The sequence below is a fragment of the Clarias gariepinus genome, chromosome 16 (assembly GCF_024256425.1).
Source record: "Clarias gariepinus isolate MV-2021 ecotype Netherlands chromosome 16, CGAR_prim_01v2, whole genome shotgun sequence".
Taxonomy (NCBI): domain Eukaryota; kingdom Metazoa; phylum Chordata; class Actinopteri; order Siluriformes; family Clariidae; genus Clarias; species Clarias gariepinus.
Genome location: NC_071115.1, coordinates 21355905 through 21380703, shown reverse-complemented (window position 1 = coordinate 21380703; position 24799 = coordinate 21355905). Strand labels below are relative to the sequence as shown.

The following is a 24799-nucleotide window of genomic DNA, read 5'->3' as shown; positions in this document are numbered from 1 at the left end:
ATAAATATTATTTCTAAACAAGTTTAGCAAATAATTCATTCCTTCCACATGGGAATTGTTTAGAGTACCACCGTTAGGATTGTAGACAAATTACCTCTTCAAATGATTCTTAAGTCTTGGGTGCATGATAAGCAACTGCAAGCAGAGCGCAGACAGACTTTTTGTGAGCGCATGCAGCTTCTAACACGAGCATGAGCGACTTCTAACTTGTGTGCTTTGAGTTTAAATAGTGCTTACTGTGTTTTGAGGCTAGTGTATGAGTGGGAGGGAGACCAATTTGCTTGCAGAGCTTGGAGAAGATGGCTATGGCAACTATTGGTGATGTTACACAAATAAAATGTGTTTCTGTTACACAACTTGGATGCTTGTGCACTCAGCACAGAATTAGTAATGTCCAACATGATCTAGAATGGCTGATCAAGCCGACCACCAGCTGATTTTGGTTACTGGCTGATCGAGTGCATCTCTATTATAAATTAAATCATTTAATGAATAAATTTTTAAGTCAATGTGGCAATACATAAGTCAGCACATAAAAGATTCATAACTACATTTTCCCCCATCTCTAATAGTAAGTGTAGCTAAACTAATAATCAAGTTATTTACAGTAGTGTTTACAGTAGGGCCGTAGCTATAGAACATTTTAGTAATCGAGTATTCTACCGAAAAATTTAAATGAGTATTCGGATAAAATGCAAGTTTGCTTGATTAAATCTTCTTTGTCTTTCGGCTGTTCCCTTTCAGGGGTCGCCACAGCGAATCATTTGCCTCCATCTAACCCTATCCTCTGCATCCTCTTCTCTCACACCAACTAACTTCATGTCCTCTCTCACTGCATCCATAAATCTCTTCTTTGGTCTTCCTCTAGACCTCCTGCCCGGCAGTTCCAACCTCCAACCGATATATTCACAATCTCTCCTCTGAACATGTCCAAACCACCTCAATCTGGCCTCTCTGACTTTATCTCCAAAACATCTAATGTGGGTTGTCCCTCTGATAAACTCATTCTTAATCCTATCCATCTTTGTCACTCCCAAAGAGAACCTCAACATCTTCAGCTCTGCTACCTCCAACTCTGCCTCCTGTCTTTTCTTCAGTGCTACTGTCTCTAAGCCGTAGAGCATCGCTGGTCTCACCACTGTTCTGTACACCTTTCCTTTCATTCTCGCTGATACTCTTTAATCGCACAACACACCTGAAACTTTTCTCCACCCATTCCAACCTGCCTGTACCCGCCTCTTCACCTTCTTTCCACACTCTCCGTTGCTCTGGACTCTTGACTCTAAGTACTTAAAATCCTGCACCTTCTTTACCTCTGCTCCCTGTAGCCTCACCGATTCTCCTGGGTCCCTCTCATTTACACACATGTATTTCGTCTTGCTGCGGCTAACCTTCATTCCTCTGCTTTCCAGAGCATACCTCCACCTCTCCAAATTTTCCTTCACCTGTTCCCTGCTCTCGCTACAGAGCACAATGTCATCTGCAAACATCATAGTCCATGAGGACTTCTGTCTTACCTCATCTGTCATCCTGTCCATCACCAGAGCAAACTAAAAGGGGCTTAGAGCCGATCCTTGATGCAGACCCACCTCCACCTTGAACTCTTCTGTCACACCTACAGCACATCTTACCACTGTCTTACAACTCTCATACATATCCTGCACCACTCTAACATACTTTTCTGCCACCCCAGACTTCCTTATACAACACCACAGCTCCTCTCTTGGCACCCTGTCGTACGCTTTCTCTAAATCTAAAAAGACACAATGCAACTCCCTGTTACCTTCTCTGTATTTCTCCGCCAGCATCCTCAAAGCAAATACTGCATCTGATGTACTCTTTCTAGGCATAAAACCATATTGCTGCTCACAAATGCTCACCTCTGCCCTTAACCTAGCTTCCACTACTCTTTCCCACAGCTTCATTGTCTGGCTCATTAGCTTTATACCTCTATAATTGCCACAGCTTTGCACATCTCCCTTTATCTTAAAAATTGGCACCAATACACTTCTCCTCCATTCCTCTGGAATCCTCTCACTCTCCAAGATCTTGTTAAACAAACTTGTCAAAAACTCTACTGCCACCTCTCCTAAGCACTTCCATACCTCCACAGGTATGTCATCAAAACCAACAGCCTTTCCACTCTTCATCCTCTTCAACGCCCTTCTCACCTCACTTCTACCAATATTTGCTACTTCCTGTTCCACAACAGTCACCTCTTCTACTCTTTGTTCTCTTTGGTTTTCCTCATTTATTAACTCCTTAAAGTACTCCTTCCATCTTCCCATCACCCTCCTGGCATCTGTCAGTACATTTCCATCTCTAACTTTAATCACTCTAACCTGCTGCACATCCTTCCCATCTCTATCTCTCTGCCTTGCCAACCTGTACAGATCCCCCTCTCCCTCCTTACTGTCTAGCCTAGCATACAAGTCCTCATATGCTCTTTTAGAATAACTCCTACTCCATTTCTTTTCCTATCCACACCATGGTAAAACAATTTGAACGCTTATCCTAAGCTTCTAGCCTTGCTACCTTTCCACCTGGTCTCCTGGGCACACAGTATATCCACCTTTCTTCTCTGCATCATATCAACTAACTCTCTTCCCTTCCCTGTCATGGTCCCAACATTCAAAGTCCCTACTATCACTCCTAAACTCTTGCCTTTCCTCTTCTCTCTCTGCTTTCGAACACGCCTTCCTCCTCTCCTTCTTCGACCAACAGTAGCCCAATTTCCACCAGCACCCTGTAGGTCAACAGCACCAGTGGCGGTTGTTGTTAACCCGGGCCACGACCGATCCGGTATGGGAATTATATTCGTGATTCGCATCATTGATTTGGCAAATGTTTTACGTCGGATGCACTTCCTGACACAACCCTCTGCATTTATCCAGACTTGGTACTGGCACAAGAAGACACTGGATTGCGCCCCCCGGTGGTTGCATTAAGTTTGCTTGATTAAATAGCACTGTAAAATATATGAGAAACAAAGATTACTTGGTTTTCTTTCTAGAAAAATCAATTTTTATTTTTTAAATGCATACAGCATTTTATCAAAAATAAACATTGTCATTATTCACAATATATATATTCGCCATACATTCTTATTTTAAAGCCTTTTCTCCGATGCAAAAAAAAAAAAAAAGCATTTCTAATGACTTTAAGTATCAAGAAACTAAGGCACACAACAAATGCCTTTCTGCCATGAATTGGCCCCCACAAAATCTCTATCAAATATTATATTAGAACAGAAAATTCATAGGTTTATGGTTTACAAATTGCAGTTTTTATGGTTTACGATTACATTTTAGCACGTAACACACACATTAAAATGAATAATTATACAAAAACACTAAATTGCACAACTTAACTTTCAGAACTAAAAGTTTCATAATTTATAGCTCAGGCATAACATAAGCCTCTACTGACAATTTCTGTAGTTTTCTCTTGCCTTCTTTGCTCTATCGCGCCCTTCCATTTTGCAGTCTGCAACAGAACGCTTCCTCAAATCAATACACAGCTAACTGTTTGCACCTTCGTCCATTTTTTTGGGTGACGTAAGCGCTTCTTTGTCGGTGTTTAGTGGCGGCTTACATCCGGAAGCGCGCTGTGTCACGCTTAACAAATAATTGCGCAGAAACACAACGCAAGCTATTAACATTGATTAAAAAAGCTTCGAGGCAGAAGATTTTGCCTCAATCATTTTTTGTAATCGAATTATTTAAGGAATCGTTTCAGCCCTAGTTTACAGTGTTGATTCTTCAATTTCTTTTCACCACCACCCACCCCATTCCACATGTACAGGAGTTCAGTGGCTCATCCCCAAAGAGAAGACGTGCAGAGGAGAAGGATGAAGGTATAGGCTCTCCGGATATTCTGGAGGAAGAGAAGGTGGAGGACCTGAGGCGAGAAATGATTGAACTTCGGCAACAGCTGGAAAAAGAACGCTCAGTGCGCATGATGTTGGAGGAACAGGTAAGGGTCATTTTTTGACGCTTTCTGGCTGTTTAATTAAATGTAATTATATAAAAAAATTTACTATAAATTTCTGCATCTGAGTCTGATAAAATTATCAATTTATAATGCTTAAAAGAGAGTAGAGCTTGTGCACCAGCCAAAACAATACAGTCTAATGAAGTTAATAATGAGTGTAGAACAAGCTGACTGAGTATTAAAGGCAGTTAATCATGGTATAATCATACCAGAAAAAAATACTTTCTATTAGACCAAAAAATGAACTATTGCCATTGTTTGATTAGTCAGCGTTTTGCAATAATAACTCAATTAATTTATACTTTTGTTCACTTACGGCCTGGCAAGAGTGGTTGCAAATTCTGCACTGCTTCATGGGTTATGGATTACTTGCTCATGAAAATGGTTTAAGATCACTTACATGTCAATTAAATATAACTACACTGTACTGCCTGGTGGATAACACATTTAGTTGCACTGCTTAATCTGTGTTAAAATCATGCTTTATGTTTTATTCTTTATGAAATTTCTCTGCTGGCGCTATACTTTTTTATTTAAAGTGTGTATTTTTGTGTAACAGATTCGATCTCTGGATGCTCACCTATACCCCGAGAAACTGAAGGTGATTGCCCAGCAGGTGCAGGAGCAGCATGTGCAGACACAGACTCTGCTTCGCCTACAGCAGCAGGAACAACTGGATAGAGAGGGCACTCCTGCTCGTAGTACACAGGTCAGACATGTGAATGCATAGTCTCATACACTTTTACATCCATCTTTACTTGTCTTTGTTAATTTATGCATTTTGTCCTGTGTATATACGCTAACTCAGAAATTCTCCTTTAGTGTTTTTATTTTTTATTGTTTAACATCTTGTATTAAAATAATTATGACCTTGAAATTCTGACAAAACAAATATGTAGGGATGCACCGAAATGAAATTCTTGGCCGAAGCCGAACAATAATGAAATGCTTGGCCGAAGGCTGAAGACCGAACGCGGTGTTTCGCATTTTTTCCCATTTATTTTGCCAATTTATATTAATTATTTATTAAATAGTAAAAATTAGCTTTTTACTATTTTGTGTTGCTTTTCAGAAAAATAAATCAAATAACAAAAATACAATTTCAAAATATTTATTTAACACTGAACCTTTTTTTTAAAAAACATTCCAGCAGATATTATACAAACAAAGCACAATATAACTTAAAATAAATAAATTAGTAAAATAAAAAAATATTTTTATTTGGCCATCTTTGAAGCCTCCCTTCTTGAATAGCCTATGTTAGGGCTATAACTTACTAATGAAAGAATGTAACTCTGTATGTCTACAACAACAAATGTGCATTAAATAGTGCAAAAAATGTGGATTCGCTGCTGCTGTTGCCGTAGCCGCCGCCGTGTCTTTCTCGTACTCTGCATGATGTTCGGGGTGTCTTGATTTTAAGTGATAAATTAAACTTAAAGTGCTGTACGTTTTTGCAGATGCACCCCATCTGAACAATTCAGCAGAACAGTGTCTGCAAATGGCCGTTTTTGCCTCTTTCTCTGACACTTTAAAGTGCTTCCACACTGCTGACATGTTTGCTGCATAAAGCGCGCGCCTCTCACTCTGCGCGGGTTACTATTTGATCGCGTCAATAAAAACGTCATTGTTCGGCAAAATTTATGCAGCCTTTTTACTTATTACTTATTTTACTTATTTTCAGCCGAATAATTTCGGTTGCCGAACATTCGGTGCATCCCTACAAATATGGAATAATGTAGTCAAAAAATGATGACCCAGAGTACATTTTATATTTTCGCTTTTTCAAAGTAGCCACGTTTTGCTTCGATGACCGCTTTGTACACTTTTTGCATTCGCTCATTCAGCCTTAAAAGCATAATTACTTGAAATGTTTTTCTACAATCTTGAAGGTGTTCCGAGAGGTGTTGAGTACTTAATTAGTTCAGTTAAATTTTATTTGTATAAATAAGCTAAATAGCCTTTAAAAGACTCTATTTAAGAGCACGCACAATGGCGAAAAAACGTTATAATATAAAACATTGTTGTAAAATAATAAAAGCAAATCGGTTTCGGTAACCTTGAGCTTCGGTGAAACTCTGTGTATACTCGCCTCACAGACTTGAAAAATATATACTTATAGAATGCTAAATTGTTACACTAATTGAACACTATATCTAATGTTATATTCTGAAAGTCTGCTTTTATATAAACTAATGGGAAAAAAATATCATCTTATGTAATTCGTATGAAACGTGAATTATTTGCGCATTCACTGCTGCAGAGATGACATGATCACTTTCATCATAGCCGAAACCATAGGCCAGTCAGTTTCTTTGCTTTTTCCCCCTCTACACATTCATAATTATTAGTCTACTTCTGCTGGTGCGGTGTTTCTTAGCCCCACCCCTGTTAAAACGGCGTATTTAGAGAAAGGCCCGCTCGCGAGAGGTTGTGTGCGGTCCACTACACAGCAAAAATGTTAGTATATTATGATTGATATAAAGCGGCTCACATCGGCGTGCATTTCGCACAGCGCCGCTAAAACAGCTCCTATTAAACAATTTGTGTTTGTTGTATTTCTGGGAAAGAGAAATTTTTATATAAATCTCTCATATCGACGCGCGTGTTTATCTGAATTCGGAAAAGTGAAGGGCGCCGCGGGATTAAAAGTTTCCTTATCATAACACGCCCTTTATTGTTTTTAATGGCTCAATACACAACCCATGATTTTTTGAATGCCTTTTTTTTTTTCAAATGAAAAATACAAATGGAATAATTTTATTTGGTTTATTTATTGATTTTTTTAAAATAAAATTTAAAATTTTTGTAGAGTGATTAAAAACAATACAACCCATGTTATGATAAGAAAAATCTTATTCCAGTGATTAAAAATGGAAAAAATGTTAATTTAAGAATCTGGAATCCAGAAGCTTTTAAATTTACAAAATTTAAGAAGAGGCCTGAAGCAAGATCCAAGATCCTCCCCACTTTGCTGAAACTATGCAAACTGAAGAGAAGTGCATTTCAGTTTCTCCGAGTGTATAGGTGAGAACAGCTGTTTCACACCTGTGGAGAGGCAATTTATTTGCATTTGAATGTGTCTGACATTTCAAAGCACACACAGTAACACTGAAAGAACATCAACCTAAAATAAATAGGAAGAAGAAGCCCTGATTATAGTACAACAAAATTCCTCTGCGCTCTCAAACTATGGGTGCGGTTGACCGCTAATTAGACTACATAGGAAATTAAGAAGGACAATTATAATAAATTTTTTATTGATTAAATGTGTGCTGAAAAAACTGTTGTCACCGAAAATGTAACAGATGAGGACTCATTTCCATCAAAGTGATATACAGTATGCCGGAAAAACTCCCAGGTGGCAAGATACTGATTTGTGTAGTTAACATCAAAGACCAAAATAAAATAAACATTTGCGTCACACAGCCGCAATATATTATACTATAACTGTATCATATTAAAGATTGAACTGTTTTTTTTTTTTTTTTTTTTTTTTAATTCTGTTATATTCTGAAAGTCTATTTTCCAGTTATTTCTATATTTAAACCTTGATGTCTTTTAAATATTTTTTTTTTATAATAGCAATAAACCAATACAAACAGAAGCTATATAACTCTTTATCCTTTGTACAAATAAAATTGTTAGGGCCTCCGAGTGACGCAGTGGTAAAGTGCTCACCCTATCATACGGAGATCGCTGGCTTGATTCCCGGGTGATGCTGTAACCTCTCGCAGCCGGAGGTCTAGACAGAGCTGATTGGCCGAGCTCTCTTAGAGGGGAGATACTTCGTGTTTCCACTTTAATCACCTTTACAGCCAATCAGGGGTGTCTATGAGCTTGAGCACGCGGACGGAGTGGATAGTGTTGTCCTCCAAGTGTGTTATGCCGCCCACAGCGGTGCGTTAGGGAGCAGTTTAGAAAAATGCGGTTGGCTGGTGTCGCGTGGTTCGGTTATCTAGTAATAGTCTTCGGCCCTCCTGACTGAGTGGTAGTAGTAGCCTTAATGTGGGAGCCCCCTAGTGACAGGGAGGAATTGGACACAACTAAATTAGGGGAAAAAATTGTAAAAAAAAAAAAAAATCACAAGAAATTTAATAAAATATTGAACTTAATTAGCTAGTTTAAATGTTGTTTGTGCTGTTTTCTTTAATAATAACAATAGACAGAAAGAAAGAGAGAGTCTGTCTAAACAAAATTATTGCATCCGTTTAGCAAAATGATACAAAAGTCCCTTTTTGCCACCTGGCAGTCATTTCACAAATTAATTTAAATTGCGACTGATTTGTTTTGGCTGTTTTGCCGCGACAGAGTGCCCAGCAGTAATAGACATTCCCCTTGAGTACCTACTGTACTTGAACAACCAGACAATAAGGCGTTACAATAGTCTAACCTAGAGGTGAAAAAAAAGCATGAACTAGTTTTTCTGCATCGTTTAGTGACCATATATACCTTTATTATAAATATTTCTGAGGTGTAAGAATACTACCCTGGTATATTATCTACATGTGTGTCAAATGAAAGGCGGGAATCTATAATCGCACCAAGGCCTTTCACGGTTTACTGCTCACTTGACCAACTTAAGTATAAGTAAGCATAACAATGAAAACTAATACAGTGGAACCTCGGATTACTAGCATAATTTATTCCATAAGTGGGCTCGTATTTCAAAACACTTAAAGCAAAGCAAATTTTTCCATAAGAAATAGGGAAAATATAAATTATTTATTCCACAGCCCGAAAAAAATAGAGAAAAATAATTAACACAAAATATAAAGTAAAAATAAAACAAATTAACCTGGGGTCCGTTCTTTGTACGTTGCTTGACAGATCCGAGATGAACAGACACATCTAAGATGAGATCATCGTGCTAATTACGATCTGGCTGAGTTGGTTCTTCAAGCACACCTGTTGTTGATGAGTAGTATGGCTGGATTGAGTTGTCTAGGATTATTACGCGGTTAGGCGATATGCATCGACAGTAGAAACACTGATCACAACTGCTTCGATGGGTTGACAAAATGGAAAGAGTGAGCTTTTTTTTTTTTGTAACACATGTTATGCACTGAAATGCCCCCCTGCCATGGATTGCCCCCCTCCCCCACATAATCGCTATCAAATATTATTTTAGAACATAAATTCATAGGTTAATGGTTTATTGGTTAATTACAAATTACATGAGACAATAAAATAAGCAATATGAAAATAAATGTTGTATGTAAAAAATAGAAATATATATTTTTTTCAAATACATGTTTACATTTATATTGTTTATTTTATAATAAAATTAGTTTAGTCCAAGTTTTTATTATAAAAAATATTTAGTTTTATTATATATAAATTATTTTTTTTGCATATTCATGACAAACCCCTGAAAAATAAATGTGTCACAAAATAAACATTATACAAGAATTTGTTTTAATGGTCTTGACGGCTGTCTCGTGCCTAGGCTTCATTATAATATTAATATATTTGATGATGATAAACCTATGAATTTATGTTTTAATATAATATTTGATAGCGATTGTTAGGAACACAAGACTAATACGGTGTTTGACCCCCTTTCGCCTTCAGAACTGCCTTAATTCTGCATGCCATTGATTCAACAAGGTGCTTAAAGCATTTTTTTTTAGAAATGTTGGCCCATACTGATAGGATAGCATCTTGCAGTTGATGGAAATTTGTGGGATGCACATTCAGGGCACGAAGCTCCCGTTCCACCACATCCCAAAAATGCTCCATTGGGTTGAGATCTGGGGATCTGAGCTTGAGATGATTTGAGCTTTGTAACATGGTGCATTATCCTGCTGGAAGTAGCCATCAGAGAATGGGTACATGGTGGTCATAAAGGGATGGACATGGTCAGTAACAATGCTCAGGTAGCCCGTGGCATTGAAACAATGCCCACACCATTACACCACCACCAGCCTGCACAGTGGTAACAAGCCATGATGGATCCATGTTCTCATTCTGTTTATGCCAAATTTTGACTCTACCATTTAAATGTCTCAACAGAAATTGAGACTCATCAGACCATGCAACATTTTTCCAGTCTTCAACTATCCAATTTTGGTGAGCTCGTGCAAATTGTAGCCTCTTTTTCCTATTTATAGTGGAGATGACGGTGGGGTCTTCCGCTGTTGTAGCCCATCCGCCTCAAGGTTGTGCATGAAAATCCCAGTAACTGATTGTGAAATACTCAGACCGGCCCGTCTGGCACCAACAACCAGGCCACGCTCAAACTTGCTTAAATCATCTTTCTTTCCCATTCTGACATTCAGTTTGCAGTTCAGGAGATTGTCTTGACCAGGACCACACCCCTAAATGCATTTAAGCAACTGCCATGTGATTGGTTAATTAGATAATTGCATTAATGAGAAATTGAACAGGTGTTCCTAATAATCCTTTAGGTGAGTGCGTGTTTGTATATGTATGTGTGTGTGTATATGTATGTGTGTGTGTGTGTATATATATATATATATATATATATATATATATATATAATACACATACTCGTAGTCCGAGGTTTTACTGTACCATACTTACGAATTATGTTGCCCCGGCGAAGCATGTAAAGAGAAAAAAACAGTGGGCCTAAAATTGAACCCTGTGAACACCAAACTCCACTTGAGAACATGCAGAATAGTTACCATTTATATTGACGATCGACTGATAAAGATCAATTAAATAGGACTTGAGCCAGGGTAGGACCGTTCCCTTTATTCCTACTACATTCTCTAATCTGTGTAGGAGAATAATGTAATCAATGGTGTCAAAAGCTGCACTGAAGTTGAGTAACACAAGTATAGTGACGGCAACCCTGATCAGAGACCAATAGGAGGTTGTTTACTAATTTAACAAGCGCTGTCTCTGTGCTGTGATGGGGCCTAAATCCTGACTAATACAGTTCGTTTAGGCTATTTTTATGTAGATGTAGTAGATTTTATGTAGTTTAATAACTGGTAATTTAAAGGACTTTGGAATATACCCACTGCTGAGTGAGAGTTAATTATTTTCAACAGGGGTTCTGCTATTGCTGGTACTATCTGTTTGAGAAAATGTGTCGGTATAGGATCTAATTCACAGGTTGACGATTATGAAGAAGAGATAAGTGAAATTAGTTAATTCTCAAGGGGAGTAAAGTATTCTAGGTTCTGATGTGATGTGGTTAGTTCATCATCTATATCAGTGGTTCTCAAACTTTTAAGCCGGCGACCCCTAATTGAAGATCGACAAGATCTCGCAACCCCCACTATCAAAAACAAGCAATAAACATAAGCTGTTCACAGTATTTTGACTACATTTACTATACATTCAAATAATTTTGGCTTACCTTTCAATGGGAAGGTGTACTTGTTTTTGGCAGCACAAAAGCTTCATTCATGGCCTGATGGTAGATACAGCTACACGCTGATCATTTTCGACATCATGACGTGATGGGTATTTATTTTTTATATATGTAACAGCGGAAAAAGACTGCTTACACAAATATGAAGATCCAAATTGAAGCAGTACATCCATAACTGCACAGGACAACTCTGTGTATTCATCTGCTACTGCAGATTAGTGAATACTGATACTGCACTTTATGAATTCTTCCTAATATTTCCGACGTTTCCTACTTTGGTCTGACGGGGTCTTGCTCTTTTGCTTGGTCGATGTACATGGTTCCGATGATTCAGGCAAACTGTCCACAATTTCCTTAACATTTTTAGATTTGCGAAAAACAAATTTATATATCTGCCAGTTGCGTTTTTCACATTTCACAGTTGTGCGCTGGAGCAATAACTAGTGAGCCAGTCACTGCACAGTGATGTCATATCATGGCGAAAAAACACTCAATTTAAACACACACTCAATCAGTATTATCTTTACAAATCAGAAAATATTTATTTAAAGCATTTACTTGTAATACTGAAAAGTGTGTATTATAATCACAAAAAAAGAAAATTTTTTAATCCCTCTCGCGACCCCTTGAAATTATTCTGCGACCCCCAGTTTGGGAACCACTGATCTATATCACTTAAATTGTCTGGTTTCAAAGCCTGTAATTTTTTTGCCTCATACAGTGGTTAATCAATCGGAATGTAGGTCCTACCGTCGCCGCGCTCGGCGGTACCGTTTGGCTTTGTGCGTTTGCTGGCTTTAACCGTTGAGTGGCGCTATATAACTACAGGCTGACGCCTCATGCCTTAGTTCATTCTCTGCTGGATTAATGAGACACAGAGTTTTAGAACTGCACGTAGTAGCGGATAAAATCAAGTAAAACATTGTAGTTAAACAAATTTATAATCACAGAACTAAAATGACGATACAAATGTAGAATTTTAATTAAATTAAATCTTATTAGGATCAAATTTAAACAAAATAAATGTTAACACAGTGAGCCTTTAAATTTTATCACGTGTAATTAGAAAAGACGCGTGTAGGGTTTTGTGTCGTCTTATATCTTGTGTTCTTTAAATTTATAGTAGATTTATTAACTAAAATAAATGACCATAAAAATTATCACATTGTCAGGACGTTCTACTGCGTCAGCTGATGTTTGTCATTCAGCCCCGCTTGTGTTTGTGCGTTATTATAAGAATGAAATGCAGTAGACTGTTATGATCTGTAACGGATTCGACCCATGTTGCACGGGCGGCACCATAAAGCACGGACACGAGGCGAGGTCTTACGGGAAAAGGGTAATTTATTTAGGTAAAATGGGGAAGGAAAGTGTTGAAGGAGGGAGAAAGGAAAGAAAGGGATAAAGGTTGTGCATGTGCAGTTCCGGGGGCTGTGCCACACTGGCATGCGGGCACACAGCTGATGCTAAGTGTTGGTGCGAGTGGCAGAACTGAGCACGCAGAGGCAGCGCTCCTGCACGCTCCCTCGTGACGGCGCTTCTCATTTACATTTACATTTAGGCATTTGGCAGACGCTCTTATCCAGAGCGACTTACAAAAAGTGCTTTAATGTTTACAACATTGGATACATAATCTCCCGCTGTCGATGGCCGGCGCAAGTTCTCGCTGACGCAAAAAACCTAACCACACTTTTCCTCTTCGGCAGCAGGGCTGCGAGGGCGGGCACGGTGCGGGAGTGAAGATGCCGCGGGAGCTCGCGCAGCTCTTTCTCGCGCTGTCCTCAGCGCGGAGATCAAAGGGCGGAATTCTAGTGTCCTTGTTTAAAGTCCCTGGGCCGCGTCACATCTCCCCACTGACATGCTTTTTTTTATATTCTCCATTACATCACGTACTTCCCAGACCTCAGACAAACCTCTGCGCCTTGCTTTTATAATGCGGAGCAAGCCCGAGATCATATTACCGTTAATTATCGCCACCCGGCACAAATAGGCGCCACCGTCCCCTTTGCTGCCTATTCAGGGAGCCTACGGAGTGAGGGAGTAGTTATAGTAGATTTGGGCATACACCCATCACACGCGCACGCCGTGGCAGATCATCATAATTGTCCTAAACTTGTATTTCATAAGGTTTTCCGAGCGGTGGTACAGCGCAACGGGGGTCATTATTTACTATTAAACATCAAACGAATTTACAAAACTTAATGCGTGCGATTAAGCGCTGATTCTACGTAGGAAAGTAAAGAAGAGGATCCTGATGCTCAACATTCCGGAGACCAAACCCTATTTAAATTAAATTAACAAATATTGCATGTAAATAACAATAGCCCACGTTTAAAAAAGCATTTTTATTTAGATTATAAAAAAAATAATCCTGCATCTGTTTTAGGTGTTCCAGCTGCCACTGTTCTAAAATTCAAATTAAATCAAATCTTATTAGGATCAAATTTTAGCACAATAAATGTTAACACAGTGAGCCTTTTGATTCTATCACTTGTAATTAGAAAAAAAGCGTGTATGGATTTGTGTCATCTTATTTCTTGTGTTCTTTAAATTTATAGTAGATTTATTAACTGAAATAAATTACCATAAAATTAAAACAGTGTTAGGACGTTCTACTGTGTCAGCAGATGTCGGTCTTTCAGCCCCGCTTGTGTTTTTGCGTTATTATGAGAACGAAATGCAGGAGACTGTTATGATTTGTAACGGGTTCGACCCATGTTACTCAAACAACTCAGTTCAGGTGTAAGTAAATGGATAGAAAGTAATTGTCTGTGCTGTTTGGGGGAGGGACGTGCTAATGATTTGGTCGGCTGTGTGTGTGTGTGTGTGATAGAGAGAGGGGTGTCGCGGTCGTTTTCAGTGAAACAAAGGCTCAGCTGAAAAATGTTAGGCACATCAGTCACTTAACCCCCAATAAAAGGTATTTGAGTGTTATGATAGTTGTAATATAACAGATGCGCACTGAATACTAAACCTAAACCAGGCACGGAGATTAATGAACCAAGATAGCCCCCATACCCGTTAAAAAAAATAAAATAAATAAATAAATACCAAATAATATTATTGTGTATAGACTGATTAAAAACAATGCAATTTATGCTATCATAAGGAAAATAACAAGTTCTTTGATTCCAATGATTAAAAAAGGTAACAATGTCAACTTTAGAATCTAAAATCCAGGAGATTAAAATTACACAAATTTAAATCACTGAAAGTCCCCAGAAGAGCCTCAGATTCAAGAGGTTTTTAAAGTGGGGAGAAGTGCATTTTAGTTCCTCTGAATGTATAGGTGAGAACAGCCGATTCACACCTAGGGAGGGTGAATAATTTGTATTTGAATGTTGTCTGGCATTGTAAAGCACTATAGTGACACTAAAAGAACAACCCAGGATTAATAGGAATTCTTATACTGCATAAACATTATTTAGCACAAAAAAATTCCTCACGCTCGGGAAAACTATCCGTGCGGTTGAGCGCTTTTTAGACTATAGAAAATTAAATCGGAGGGTTTTTATTTAAACTATTAAAAAAATAACCTGCGTCTATTTTTAGGCGTGCCAGCTGCCACTTTTTAGTTAGAAGTTTTCAATACAAAGCTTATAATGCCCACATGACATGACGGAATAAGGCACGGCTGGTGATGATTGGGGTTTGTTGGGTTACAGTGGATTTTACTATGCGGTGTGAGTGCAATGGCCATCCGTCTGCTCGCGCTGACTCTGCTCTCCGCGGATGGCCGTACCGCCCCCCCTCCCACCTCTCGCTCCTTTAAAGTTACTGGGGCGCGTTCCATTTGCCCTGCTTGCATGCCGCACTTCCGCGTTGTTGCACGCGCGCCGCATACACAGCGCGTAGTAAAATCCACTGTAGCCCAACAAACCCCGAGTATTTTATAGCGCGGAGTGCAAGCCGGGGCATCGATAGCAACGATAGCTCACCAGTCGTGTAATTCTGCGGTCCCGCTGCTTCGCATGTCTGAAGGGGAGGCCGCCTAACTAGTGAGCGAGGAGCGATATTGATTTGGGCGCACGCCGTGACAGGATGAAAAAACTGTCAGATTAATGTGCAAAAACTATATAATAAAACTATATAAGACTACATGCCTTTATAAGACTCAACTTTTATTTAAGCGCACTCACAATAACGAAAAAACGTTGTGACTTTGTAAGTGTTGTGATTTTGTAAGTGTTGTAAGCTGCGCTGTTCTGTATTGTTTTTGGTGAACTTGAGCGCGTCAGAAAATAACCGCAAACGTTTTTTTAAATGGTCAGACTCAGTCTGCTTGCTGTTTTCCCGACGCGTTCATAATCATTAGTCAACTTCTGCCGGTGCGCTCTGGAAAACTCCATGCATGCGGCTGAGCGCTGATTAAAACTATGGAGTAAATTAAAGAGGAGAATCACGATGCCGAATCAAAGTCCTGAGCCCAAACCTTATTTAAATTAAATTTAACAAATATTATAAGTAAAAAAACAATAGCCCACGTTTAGAAACCGTTTATAAATTCTTTCCGACATGAGTTGGCCCGGTGTTATGCGCAGAGCGCCGGGAGATTTCCTGAAGCTCAGAAATCACTGGGCATGTTTTCTAAATAGCCGCTATCTTTAATAACTGATGGAGGTTTTGAGCTGTATACACACGCATTCCTGCCTAAACAACTCTTAAAACTACACCTGTAACACAATAAACAGTAATATTTCAAACATTCTGCAGGCTGATATTTGGAGAAAGGAAAGAATAATGAATAAACCAGTTGTTGGGTCAAAATAACCCAACCAGGTGTTCATTTGTAAACTACATCTCATATGAGCCAACATGAGCAACCCAACAATGTGTTTAAAGTATCTGAAATAATCCAGAACTTAAATAACAATAAACTGATACAGAGATACGCTGTATAACGGTCACTGTTGTATTTACGGCAACGAGCGAAAATGTCACTTTGCGCCACCTGGCGGCCATTTTACGAATGACTTTGAAATGCAACTGATTTATTTTGGCCGCTGACGTTTTTACACGGCGGTGAGCGCGACGGTAATAACCATTCCAATTGATCAACTACTGTATTTACGATTTTGTTATTTAAAAAGTTCCTAAAGTCCTCACTACTGTATGTTGTGCAGTGTTCTTGTTTCTATTTAATTAGGCTAAAGTATTAAATACAATGTAGGATAATTTGTTATTTTTTAAAGCACATTAAGGCGGCAAGAAATGTCTCAAAAACCCTAAGATGGCAATAGGATCTAGTTAAACTGTATTGATGTACATTATATGCAGTATTGTTTCATGCCTGTACCCATTTTTAAAATGTATACATGTACTTTAAAATTTGACCTGCCACCCAGCTTAACCTCTTGCTCCTGTGCGCCAGAAAATGTAGTGAAATTTTGGACCCTGGATCTGAATCTAGATTTTTTTTTTTTAAACCTTATATAAGAACTTCATAAATTACAGTTAAATTTTTTTTTTGTCCGTTTCTTCTTACAATAAAAAAAATACTCTATTTACACTTTATATAGATTTTAAAATGTACTAAAATGAAGTTGGGAAGTTACCAGTACCATGTATTACAAATTGTGCAAATATTTCTTATTTTACATAAGGCATATTCAAAGAATATATTTTTTTAAAAGTGTACAATTTGCTATAGATGGCATTCTTACTATTTTTGTTTTACAAATAAGTAAATCTTTTTTTTCTAAACAAGTAAATAAGAACGATATCTTTTGTAACATGAAATGCACAACTGAGAAGTTAATGCATCTTCCTACATTTAAAGTTCCATCCCTGTTTGTCTCAGAAATAGCATTAGAAATATGAAAAACTTCTTGTCCCAAGAATTAGATGTTATGTTGCATATGCAAATATTAGCTTTAAAGTAATAAATGTGTGCATACATTTAATAAATTAATCTAAAACACTGATATAGTTTATTGTTTGTGGAAAAAAATTTATATCAGTGTTTGCATATACTCCTAATGGCTTATATTAGACGATATCCACCAGATGGCAGTGGAAAGGTTTTTGATGGACTGCATACTTTAAGAATACATGAGTTTACATGAAATATTAAATTGCATGCATGCAAGGGCTACAGAAGTGTCATAGTAAATAGATGATCACTATAAACAGCAACCAAATACAGATTTATTTTTATTTTGATGATTTATAGCTTACAGCTAATGGAAACTCTCAATTCAGTATTTCAGAAAATTAGAATATTGTGGAAAAATTTAATGTTGGTGACTCATGGTGTCACTTAGGGGGGTTGGACTGCTGACTTGACAGTTGTCTAAAAGACGATCATTGACACCCTGCACATGAAAGGGAAGACACAAAAGGTCATTGGTAAAGAGCCTGGCTTCATAGAGTGCTGTATCCAAACACATTCATGGAAAGTTATATGGAAGGAAAAATTGTGGTTGAAAGAGGTGCACAAGGAACAGGGATAACTAAGTGGTGGTTTGGGAAGCCATTTTATTAGGTCCTAGATCAGTGCAGCACTTCATGCTTTTCGCTGCTGACTAGCTTTATCGAGATGCCAATTTCATTTTCCAGCAGGACCTGGCACCTGCTCATATTACCAAAAGTACTTTTACCTTCTTTTAAAAACGTGCTTGATTGGCCAGCAAACTCGCCGACCTTAAACCTCATAGACAGTATGTGTGTAGAGGAAGCTGCAAGACACCAGACCCAACATCACAGAATAGCTGAAAGCCACTATTAGAGCAACCTGGGCTTCCATAACACTTCAGCAGTGCCACAAACTGATAACCATTTCATGCAAAGGGAGCCCCAACCAAGTATTGAGTGCTGTGTGTGCTCATACTCTTGTACTCAGTGTTTTTCAATTAGTTTTAATATTCTAATTTACAATGTGAATTTTAGGATTTAGATTATCACCTCTTTTCTTTTATGGGGCTTAGTTTCTTGTTAATATTTAATTACTGTTAAAATGTTCTTTGCATACATTTTCACATCTGTGACATGTGGTTTTAACCAGTCTTTCTATATATATACTTTTTTTCTTCACCCCAGGCATATTCTCCAGCCACACCATCTGCCCCCACCCATCACACCACTGTTATTGTTCCTGCCCCTACGTTGCCACCTCCTCCCCATCATGTTACAGTGGTAACCATGGGCCCTGCTTCTGTAATCAACACAGCGTCGACATCGCGACAGAACTTGGACACCATTGTGCAGGTAGAGAGTCTTTACACGGGACACAATGTGTAGTTTTGACATTACCCCTGCACAACGGGGTACCCACACAATATTGGGTTTAATGTTGGTTTCTGATAAGTATGGCACTATAATAGTGTTGCACAAAAAAAAATACATTTTGAAACAAGTGTTCATCTTATTATCCAATTTTGACCTTGCTAAAAAGAAGTGGTATATTTTAAGCACAATGCTGGTAGCAGTGGTGTGTGGGCTCTTGACACATGACAGAAATAACCTGACTGAGTTTGATATATGAGTCACAGGACGTAATGCACATAAAACTGTGCATGATGACCATACGTTTAGAGTATTGTTTTGTGGTCTTTAGGCTATCCAGCACATTGAGGGCACACAGGAGAAGATGGGTGTGCCTGAGGAGGAGCAGCGTCGGGCAGTCATCGTCACCCCGGGCCGCATCTTGAATGAGACCGCAGACTCAGACACTGCCTCAGACAATGAAGGTTCTGAGGACTGTTAATTGCACCAGTCAACCATGGTGGCCATATGGAGGGCCTCCTAAAGACTCTTTCACTCCCTCTCATTATTTCTTTTTCATATAGGCATACAAACCCATAGGGTAATGAAATAATTTAGTCAAAGATTCTATGAACAAACACAACTAAATAGCAAATTTACCATCTCACCCACTTCTACACTTGGACTATTATACCCACTATTATACAGTGCACTAGACTATTTTATCACTCTGGCCCATGATGTGCATCCAAAGCATTTTCTGTTCCATCCGTACTTAATGTTGAAATGAATCAGCCTCAAACAACTTTGACATGGCTTCTGTGTTCTTCCATTTATTTACTGCTTGTGTATAGAGTGAACAGTTTCTTGGGCCTTACTCTCAACAATCCATTCCTTTCTTCTGTAAGTTTCTCTAACAGGGGAAAGTTATATCTACCAACCCGTCTCTCTTACATTTTCAACCATCTACTAAATCTTTTAAATACTCCGAGCAACCCTCCATTCTGTCTAACCAAGGGAGGCTTTATAGCACCACTGTGAGCTTACCCAACATTTGAAGCCAGATGTACTATTCCATTGGCTTAAAAAATTTTTTTAGAGTAATTGACATGAGAACGTGTGTCATGGGAATCCATTTCAGGTGCCTCTGGTCCCAGCAATGCTCCTCTGCATAAAGCGAAAGATTATACCTGTTTTGTGCACTTTGTTACAAATCTTGGAGGGAGGGAGCAGAATGTGCCCCTGCCGTCATTCACACTCAGCTGGGCTGGGTTCCTTGTACAATAAAACTATGTTGACAATGCATCCCTACCACCATATCAAACACTCAGCTCTTTTATGTTGCTCCTAATGCTGGCCTAATATTTTGTCTGTTTTATTTGACAAACTTCAATAAGCTAACTAGTAGGTGCTCTGCAGAGAGATGTATTTGCATTTTGTGTGGCTCTGCTTTGGAGCATATTTGCTGTGCTGGCATCCACTGGTTGCCTGAGGGTCAGGCTCTCATCAAGAAAGGGTGGCAGTAGCACTAGCATATTTATTAAAAGCCCATAAGCACTCTATGCAGCTCCCTGTACAGCCATCTGCTTGTGTGTTCCCTTTGAAGACAGAAGCGCTTCTTTTAATTCCCCAATTGGTCAGTTCTCTGACCTATGCTGTTGGTAATCTCTGCACTTAGGGTTTTCTTTTTTTTTTTTTTTTTTCTTTTTCTTTTAACATTGTACACATTTGCCCTATAGATTCTGTAGTTTACTCTGCTTTCTAGAATGTTTGTTTTTTGTTTTTCTTTGCATTTTTTATACCCTTTTAAGGTACAGGGCAGATAATCTTATGAAGCATTATCTCATTTAATTAAAGCTGCATGATTGCATGGGCTGTCTGATGCATCCCAATGTTCAGAGAAGGAGGAATAAAGGAGTGCTAACTGCATGACATCCTACCCAAGTTGGAGTTGGCCTGTAGGTGACAAGAATTCAAATTACCAGTCTTGCCCTATCCTATTTCTCCCTTCTCATGCCACTATGCCATGAACATGGGTGATCATTTTAAACATTCCAAAATGTCCTAGCACCAGGTTCATGTTTTGCAAATGCTATTTTAGTATTCTTCAGATTTAGGAACAGATGTGACATCTGTAAGTAAATTTGACTGAAACATATTATGCCTGCCCTAATGTAACAGGGAACCACTTGCTGCTTGACAAACTCCTTTTCCTTCAGAATTTACCAAATTTTGTCAGCATGTTGGCTTTCTCTGGCCCTTAGCCAGTCAAGCATCAGTGTTAATGGCTGAGAAGCAGGGCTTCTAAAAGAACAGGCAGATAAAAGATGGAGTTGATTTTATACTGTATATTACACACACACACCAATTAGCCATAACCGCAACCAAAAACATTAAGCCTAATATTCTGTATGTTCCCCTTGTGCCTCCTGGGCACCTCTGGCACTGGTGCCATATCCTTTGTGTTCTGTGGGTGGTGGGGTAGGGCCTCCATGAATCTGACTTGTTTGTCTGGTGCATTTCATGGATGCTCGGATTGTGTTCTGGGGAATTTGGAGGCCAGATCAACAATTTTGAACTCTGTGCCCGCTAACCCCCATATGCAGGAGGCTGTTGTGCACTCTGCATTCTGATATCTTTCTACCTTGCTAAGACATCTGCCATTGTTATTTTTCAGCAATTTGTGCTGCATCGGCTTTTCTGCGTGACTGGTGGATGGGCTACCCTTCGGTCCCCAAAACCACAGGTGAACCTTTGGTTCCCATGATCCTGTGACCAGTTTACTGTTATATAATTGATAATGTTATTCAGTTCACCTAGCAGTAATATAAGTGTTGTGGCTGATCAGTGTGTGTGTGTATGAAAGTGTGTACATGTATATATATATATATATATATTTCAAGTATGAGAGGTGTGTGTATATGTGTTTGCGTGTGTGTGTGTGTGTGTGTGTATGTATGTATGTATATATACACACACACAAACATATACACACATACACACACAGTCACTTAAATGTCACTTGATTTTTTTTTTTATTCAAGTGATGGTCAGATTGACTTATAAAAAAATGTTTGCTTTCTTTTTTTTTCTTGCTGTATTTCTGTATGCGTGAAAGCTCAGATGTTGCTTAAATTTCATCAATTTCTGTATCAAAGCCACAGGGTGTCTGCTTTTTTTTTAATTCAAATTCATACTTTCAGATGTCTGTAAAAATACTATAAAAAAAGACTGTAAGAGGAATGTGTATGTGAGGGTTTAACCAAAAGTTTATAAAAAATATGGATTTAAAGCACTTACTTTTTAAAGAGAGATGCCTCCTAAATTGAAGCTCTTGGTGCTGAGAGTCCAAACCATGCAGCTGTTGAACCCTTCTTGACTCTTGGTATGTCTCCATCTCCTAAGTCCTAGACTTGTTTCCCCTCCCTCTTTATCTGTCACCTCTGTTGTGGTATTTGTTTTTTGTTTTTGTTTTTTTGTTTTCTTCTGTTCAATTCTCTGTCCCATTTGGTTGTTGAGAAGCTGTTATATTTTGTTCTAATTTTTTTAAAAGAAAACTGGGGAAAAGAGGCATGTGCCTTTGTAAAGACAGAATAATAAAGTTTGTACTTTGTTTTTTACAAGTTAACATTGCACTGTCTGGTTATTAGGGCCCGAGCACTGTTACAGGACCCTCCTGTTTTCCAAAGGATTTTTTTTTCTTCGGGTATTTGGCATGGCAGGGGCCCTCAGGGCCTTAGCTTACATACACATCCACATAGACACACGAAACTCTGTACATATTTAGAGCTCATTGAGCCGAACAACTTTCGCACTGCATGTCCTGTGGGCTCAGCTCAGCAGTAGGCCAGGTTATTTGGCGCACCCAATGGATTTTTATGTACTCCCCCTAGGGAATTCATGATTGCCACCAAACTGGGCTGCTGTGATATCTAAAGACATTGAGGATGCAAAATTGTAGAGGATTTTTCTTCCAGCATCTACAGCATATTCTACACACATCCACACCACAAATCTTAACACTAGTGATGCGCGGGTGGGGTATTTTTCCAACCTGCGGGTCCTGCTTTTATGAAGTGCCCGCGCCGCACTACTGTATCTATTTTTACAACCCGCCCCGCACCCGCGACCAGTAAATAGACATACTAGGCATTGTAATTCGAATGAAAACAGCCTTTATTTCAGCCTGAAAGTGCTTGGAAACATTGCCCTGTAAACTGGCAACAACTTATGATTATGAATATAAATGATAAATCAGGTCATATTAATAAGATAATGAAAAAGATAATGATACACATTTTAAACATTTACAACGCAGCCTTTGTAATCAAGCCTAAACAAGTTTTTAATTTTAGATTTGTATAGGACAGGCCTACAGTATACCACCTACACTAAATAACCACTGACATTTTTTTTTTCCATTATCATACGGAAATGTTCATTTAGTGTTTTTATGTTCGCTGTGCAAAAAATGAATGCAAAAACATTAGATTTAGCAGCCTGACCTTTTTTTCTTTTAATGGTGTAAATTCCCGACCTGAACTTCTCCCGCACCTCGTCTTCCATCTTCACTTTTATTTCTTTGTTTTTGTTGTGACTGGCAGCGGTAGCTGCTTGGTGCTTTCGTGACTTGTCACGTGACATAACCTTATCAAAGAACTTAATAAAATATGAAAATAGATATTGCCAAATATTTAATATAGGCTATAGGGAATTGCACGCAACATACATGGATTTTTTTTATTTAATTTTGGTTTTAATGACCCGCCCCGCAAATAAAGTGACAATTTCTTTACCCGCCCCAACCCGACCCGCGGGTTACCAGACGACCCGCACATCACTAGTACACATCTCTCACACACGCACAAACACACTTGTATCACACACACATTACAACTGTTAACATTTACACAGACGCATGCATACACAAACACACTCGTATATCTCACATACACACATCTCAAATGTTAACACTCTTGTTTCTCACACCCGCATGCAAACACATACACATCACACACAAACAGGCAACAAACCCACATACACACACTAACACACTCAACAAATATTTAGAGCCCAAACTGACATCAGCCCTGTATAGTATGTGATGTGTGCAAGTTGTGTGGTGCAACCAGGTGGCGATGGCTTAACACACTCAAATAACACACAGGTTGTGCGGTGCCCCTGGGGTGGTGATGGCACAGGGTGCTTGGGCCCGTCATTATTGCTTGCAACTATATTTTTATATTGATGTGCTTGAAATTCAACTTATTTTAAATTATAGAATTATAAGCAAACTGATGCTTAAAGTGGTTAAAAATGTATGTTAACACAGATCATACTTAATATTATTTGACTAACCTCATACTTCTTTTTTTTTTTTGTGGTTTGCTTTTCAAGTTTGAGTTTACACCTGTGCTATGGCTACTGCCTGTGTTTCATGTGTGTTACTGTTTTTTTTACACTTGCAATCCAAGGTTCCACTGTATTTCTACTTTTTATTTAGCTTGGGAAACACTTTATTTATTTATTTTTTTTAACCAGTTTCCAAAAAACAAACTTGGTCTGCACTGGGTCATCACTCAGGTTCCATCATATTAATATAGTGTGAAATTTTCACGGCAGCAGCGACTGGTATCTGAGGGGCTTATGTTACCATGGTAACGCATGGGGAAAGTGATGTCTACGCATTCCCCAAACAGAGCAGGGAGTAGGAATCACCCGGTGAAGTACATTTCGGAATGCAGTCATAGTCAACATTCGAGGGTAAAGCATTTTTTAGGGCCGAAGCACTATGACATCAGCCCTATGTGAAGGGCCCTAATATGTGAAGGGCCCTTTTTGTTTTCCTAAGAATTATTAGGGCCCAAACACTATAGGGTGCGCAGGACCCTCTTGCTTTTACACTGCATGTCATGGGCTTAACTAAACAGGAGGGGACGTTACTTCTTAAAGTAAGTAATTACATTACAAAATTACTATCTTTAAAAAGTAATCAGTTACATTACAGCGTTACTTTCTGATAAAAGTAACTAGTTAGAGTACTTTTCCATTGCAGAAAATGAAAACTCCTTGATTATTCTTTATGCATGTTGTTTTAGTCAAGACCTTTATAATTATTCTACCATCATCACTCAGTAAAGTTTGGCCCATAATCTGTTAATTCCTAATAACCCTATTTCACCTATGCGGTTTCGCACGGTGGCCGTAAGTTACGGTTCATCATGATTCACCGTGAGTTTAGCCACTGTGATTAGG

At 38.7% G+C, this 24799-nt stretch overlaps 1 protein-coding gene across 1 annotated transcript in view; it reads left to right on the top strand.

The window, feature by feature from the left end:
- Positions 1 to 22167, top strand: part of tfap4 (transcription factor AP-4 (activating enhancer binding protein 4)) — a 41536-nt gene extending 19369 nt beyond the window's left edge. Inside the window, exons 4-7 of the mRNA XM_053515275.1 lie at positions 3805 to 3975; positions 4553 to 4702; positions 18380 to 18547; positions 18897 to 22167. Of these exons, the coding sequence (XP_053371250.1) occupies positions 3805 to 3975; positions 4553 to 4702; positions 18380 to 18547; positions 18897 to 19046 (639 nt within the window). The 3' untranslated portion in view covers positions 19047 to 22167. The remainder of the gene's footprint in view (positions 1 to 3804; positions 3976 to 4552; positions 4703 to 18379; positions 18548 to 18896) is intronic.
- The last annotated feature ends 2632 nt before the right edge of the window (positions 22168 to 24799 follow it).